The 5,933-nt window shown below is 46.8% G+C and overlaps 1 protein-coding gene across 1 annotated transcript in view; it reads left to right on the top strand.

Moving 5' to 3' along the window:
- Positions 1 to 3,460, top strand: part of LOC145400676 (uncharacterized) — a 3,557-nt gene extending 97 nt beyond the window's left edge. The window contains exons 1-2 of the mRNA XM_080273112.1: positions 1 to 78; positions 831 to 3,460. The exon at positions 1 to 78 is cut by the window's left edge and continues 97 nt beyond it. Coding sequence (XP_080129238.1) covers positions 77 to 78; positions 831 to 2,202 — 1,374 coding nt within the window. The 5' untranslated portion in view covers positions 1 to 76 and the 3' untranslated portion in view covers positions 2,203 to 3,460. The remainder of the gene's footprint in view (positions 79 to 830) is intronic.
- Positions 3,461 to 5,933: the final 2,473 nt, after the last annotated feature.

Below are 5,933 nucleotides of genomic sequence, written 5' to 3'. Positions count from 1 at the left end.
GGGATTAACACTTTCTCCAGTGGTGTTGGACTGCTCAGTTTTTGCGTGTGAAGAAAATCAGTGCTATCAAATCAAGATGTAAGTTGAACACCATCACCCTCTTGCATAAATCTTAAGTTCTCGTTTCGTGTGATCACAGAAAACCTGTTCTTATTATGGGTTTAAAATCTTTAGTACAGTGAGTTTGTTGTTCTTTATTCTTGTTCATTTGGCTCTTAAATTCAACCTCTGATAGACTTTGAATGCAGGGATATGATTGTGCCTTCAAAAATAACCCAATTTCTTCAACAGTCTCCCCCTAAATTCAATTAAATAATCTAATAGAGGCGTAGATGAAGTGAAAATGAAGAATGATGTCCTTTGGCTGAATAGGTTAATATCCCCTCTTCGTGAATATAGAGTTATACATTTTCTTTGTCATTCAGTGGGTGTTTGGCAGTGATTACGCTACTCTTGTGGCGGTGATGTCATAGGGCAGAATAAGACTGTGGTGTGGACTAATGCTTGGTGGCGGTGAGGGTTGCCATTACACACACACACACACACACACACACACACACACACACACATCAATTTGCCTCCACACTTCACCACTATCTCAGCTATACACTCAAGTCTTTCAAAAGCAGTGTGTTCAAGCTACTTTGGACAAACACTGAGGTTAACTCATGTAATTTGCTTAGAATGAATAACCTGACAGACAACACATCCCTGCCCCCACCCAGCTCTCTGCTCCCTATAAATACAGGAAACATTGCACTTGGTCTAATAGTTTCTTGCTAACACCGGACCAAGTTTCTATGTACTGACCCCGTGTGTTGTGTTTGCAGGATGGCCAGCACAGTGATGCGTAGCAAGAGCTGCTGCAGCATGCGCAGAAAACAAAGCTACATCAGCAGGAAGGCCAGTGACAGCAGCCTCGCCAACAGACAGGGCGTCAGCAGGAAGACCAGCAACTGCAGCAACATCAGTGGCTGTAGTGACCCCTGCCTCGCCGTCAGGAGGCAGAAGAGTGCCAGCAGGACCAGCAGTAACAGCTCCTTTACCAGCTATATCAGGAGGAAGGACAGCAGTGTGAGTCAGCAGGGGGTGGACAACAATGACAGGAAGGTCAGCGTGGGCAGCACGGGCAGCGCCAACAGCAATGTGGTGCGGGTGGGTGCACTGGAGGAGGTGGTGGACAATGTGCAGAAGGTGGGTCGTGGGTGTGGGTCCGGGTGTGGGTGTGGGGTGTATGTGGGTGTGGTGACAGGTGGGTGGCAGGTGTCACTACACTGCCACCACAAGACACCCTCCATCAAGGGTGACCTGCTGCGCCACCCACGGCCCAACCTCCCCGCACACCCTGCCCTGGTTCAGCCCTCGCCCTACCTGTACGAGACAGACGGCTGCTACGTGGTGGTGGAGGAGGCTGGGCCGTGTGGCAGTGTGCGTCAGGCCATGCAGCACAGTGGTGGTGTGCTGGATGAGGCCACCACCAAGCGTGTGGTTGGGCAGGTGGCGGCGGCACTACAGCAGCTACACCTAAACCGATTGGTGCACCGTGACCTGTCCTATCACGTGGTGCAGGCTGTTGACCCCCACCTGCGTGAAGTGCGACTGGCCGGCTTGGGCCGAGTGAGGACCTCAGGGGAGCGTGTGGTGAGGGCTGGAGTGCGGGCAGAGTGGGTTGCCCCTGAGGTGGCCTGGGCAGTGGAGGGCGAGTCATACATAGTGGATACTGCACAAGACGCCTGGTCACTGGGTGTGCTGGTGGTGATGTGCCTTACTGGACGACCACCTTGGAATGCTGCACACATCAGCGACCCTCATTACCGTTGGTGGGCAGCCTGGGCCACCCGCACTACCACCCGCCCACCCCCACGCTTCCGCTGCTTCACCCCACGCCTGCTGCGTCTGCTGCGCCGCCTACTACAGCCCAAGGTGGAACTGAGGTCAGGTGTGTCTGAGGTCAACAAGTACATGGATGATGCCTGGCTCACCACCAACAAACCCAACAGACCCAAGCTGGACCAGCGTCTGGCCGCCACTGCTGCCCCTCTGCTGGCCCGGGCCAGAGCTGCCTTTGCACGTATCATGGCCCCACCTCTCACACCCGCCCTGGCCGCACAAGCCCACGCCAGGAGGGTCAGGTTTGCCGGTGACAGCACCCAGGACCTGCAGGAGTGCCAGGACGACCAAGCAGTGTCACCACCAGCGTGAACCCCACCACCACAGCCCCAAACCATCCTTCCCTGGGGACGATAACACCCCACCTGCCACCCCCACCCTGGCCTGGTCAGCCTGGTGAGTGGAGTGGTGGCGCCACACCACCACCACCACATGTGCTTACCGGACTGTAGGCACACCCTCACACATGGGACCCTGAACACTCTCACTCAGCAGTTCCTTTACATGCCTGGGATTCTGAACTCATGAGAAGAGATTCAACTCCCTGATAACCGAGGAACCACTGCCCTTAGCCCATGTTAACGTCAACTCTGGAGGCTTCATCTCTTCTTTATCATTTACCTTGCATATTACATCACATCAATCTCGTGTGCGTTAGCTACAGTACTTCTCCATTAACAAGAGATGCAAAAATCACACACGAGAGAGCATCAACGCGTCATATGCATACACAAACAAAAGAGATGCCAGACAGCCTCCTTCACCCCACGAGAAAAATGGATCCTTCCTCTTACCCTGCCGGTGCTGGTTCCTGCCTCCCACACCACCACACCCTCCTGCTCATATCTTCCTCTGGAGTTATATTTTGTATCGCACTTTTATATATATTATTTTTTACACTATATTTTTATAAGTGTGGTATCTGAGTCTCCATATTACTCAGGCAAGGAGACAGTGGTGATGGGATGACTTAGTTGTATTAAGGAAGGTTTGATATGACTTTAGTGATCTGTATTATGGAATGGAAGGATTCGTATCTGTATTCAGCTGATGAGTGGATGGGTCTGAATTTTTTACTGCTCAAAACAATGGAAGGATTCGTACCTGTATTCATCTGATGAGTGGATGGGTCTGAATTTTTTACTCCTCAAAAAAATGGAAGGATTCGTACCTGTATTCAGCTGATGAGTGGATGGTTTTGAATCTGAACTACGCTGCGGGTGTGGATTTACTGCCCCAAAAAATGGAAGGATTCGTATCTGTATTCAGCTAATGAGTGGATGGTCTTGAATTTGAACTACGCTGCGGGTGTGGACTGGATGGTTCTTTGAATTTGTATGACTCGAAAAAAATGGCAGGCGTCGTGTATATATTTAAAAATGGCAGGTCATGCATTGGAGTTACCAGAGAGAATGGAAGGTTTTTTATCTATTATAATTAAGAATAGATGGATTTTATGTGTACTGAACTTAAGAATGAATTATTTTGTATATTATGCGAAAAAGTGAAACGTTTTTGTACTTATGATTACGAATGGAAGGGTTTTGTAATTCTCAATAATAATATTTTGCAATTATTTTAGTCTTTTTCTTCCCTATATCATCATCCCTCCAATGCCGCTGAGAGAGAGAGAGAGAGAGAGAGAGAGAGAGAGAGAGAGAGAAAGAGCACCTTTACCCATAAATACAGAATAGTCCATTAATAACATAGAGAGAGAGTGAGAGAGAGAGAGAGAGAGAGAGAGAGAGAGAGAGAGCACCTATACCCATAAATACAGAATAGTCCATTAATAACAGAGAGAGAGAGAGAGAGAGAGAGAGAGAGAGAGCACCTATACCCATAAATACAGAATAGTCCATTAATAACAGAGAGAGAGAGAGAGAGAGAGAGAAGAGCACCTATACCCATAAATACAGGATATTCCATAAATGAGAGAGAGAGAGAGAGAGAGAGAGAGAGAGAGAGAGAGCACCTATACCCATAAATACAGAATAGTCCATAAATAACAGAGAGAGAGAGTGAGAGAGAGAGAGAGAGAGCACCTATACCCATAAATACAGAATAGTCCATTAATAACAGAGAGAGAGAGAGAGAGAGAGAGCACCTATACCCATAAATACAGGATAGTCCATTAATAACAGAGAGAGAGAGAGAGAGAGAGAGAGAGAGAGAGAGAGAGAGCACCTATACCCATAAATACAGGATAGTCCATTAATAACAGAGAGAGAGAGAGAGAGAGAGAGCACCTATACCCATAAATACAGGATAGTCCATTAATAACAGAGAAAGAGAGAGAGAGAGAGAGAGAGAGAGAGAGAGAGAGAGAGAGAGAGAGAGAGAGAGAGAGAGAGAGAGAGAGAGAGAGAGAGAGAGAGCACCTATACCCATAAATACAGGATAGTCCATTAATAACAGAGAAAGAGAGAGAGAGAGAGAGAGAGCACCTATACCCACATATACAGGCTCGTCCATAAAGACCACTCCACTAGTAATCACCAGGCGGCATATTAAGCATTGTGGCTCATCCTGCTGGTGTGGGTGTGGCAGTGGAAGCAGGAAATGAACAAATGATGCAGGATGGACAATGATAACGCTGAGCCGTCCCTGAACACACACAAAAGATTATATGGAACACTTTATATCACGCCATTCCTCTATCTCAAATGTTGTGGCTCATTCTGCTGGTGTGGGTGTGACAGTGGAATTCGGAAGTGAATAGATGATGCAAGGTAGACATATAACCAAGCCTCCCCGAACACAAAAGATGATATGGAACACTTTTTATCACGCCATGCCTCCATCTTCAGTGTTGTGGCTCATTCTGCTGGTGTGGGTGTGACAGTGGAGGGGGGGAGAGGGAGGGGGAGGCCAAGGATGAGATGGAGGGATGGAGCGCAGAGGTATATGAGACAGGGGGGTGTGAGCTGGGAGCAGGGCAGTGAAATGGCGGGGGACAGGGCGACATGGAGGCGATTTGTTTGTGGCCACCCCTTTTGGGATCAAGGCGTCTGGCAATAGATAGATAGATGGACAGACATTTCTCCGATATTACTGGTGTTTCGGAATAACGTCACTTGCTTAATCTATACTCCTTTCACTCTAACTTGGCCAAAAAATTGTTATATCGCCACCTTTTTAGCTGTAACGATAGCTTAACACTAAACTATGATGCTAGTCACGAAGAAGTGCCACGGAAAGGATGCCGAGCCACAGCACTGTCAAAGGACGAAAATCTGTGCCAAGTTAAGGTGAAAAGAGTATAGTTGGATTAGGGTTAGATCAAGTTAGAAGACTGGATTAGTTAGATTAGGTGAGTTAGATTGGGTTAAGTTAGATTATGTTGTTAGAATAGATTAGTTAGATTAAATTAGATTAGGTTAGTTAGATTAAGTAGTCAGATTAGGTTAGTTAGATTAGGTTAAGTATGCTCAGACGTTAGATGGGGGTACTTAGATTAGGGACTTTGGTTGGGTTAGATGAATTAGAAGGAAAATGAGATTAACCTCGAGTGTGTAAAACCGCCAGTATGTGCACTTCTTCGTGACTAGTGGCGTGTTGGTGTGGTCGGTGGTTCAGCTCACCTTCGGGACTAATCAAACAGTCCTTGAATATTATATTTGAACTGCCCGCATGTGTCACACCTATGTACGTCCACCACACACACACACACACACACACACACACACACACATACATGCATACACACCCCATTTATATACATACATACGTACATATACACATACTCACATACATACATACATACATACATATACACATACTCACATACATACATACATACATATACTCATGCATACACATACACCCCATTTATATACATAAATATATATACACATACCTACATACATACACTCATGCATACACACACATACATACATACATGTATGCATGCACACGCACATACAAACATAACGACCTATCTACATACATGCACACACACATACACAGACACACATAACCATCTATCAACATACACGCACACACATACACAGACACATTCTCTCTCTCTCTCTCTCTCTCATTAT

This window comes from Coenobita brevimanus, chromosome 53, assembly GCF_032717465.1.
Source record: "Coenobita brevimanus isolate Jiangsu-jjx chromosome 53, ASM3271746v2, whole genome shotgun sequence".
NCBI classification, from domain to species: domain Eukaryota; kingdom Metazoa; phylum Arthropoda; class Malacostraca; order Decapoda; family Coenobitidae; genus Coenobita; species Coenobita brevimanus.
Note: the sequence above shows the minus strand (reverse complement) of the source record. Positions and strands in the feature narration are given on the sequence as shown.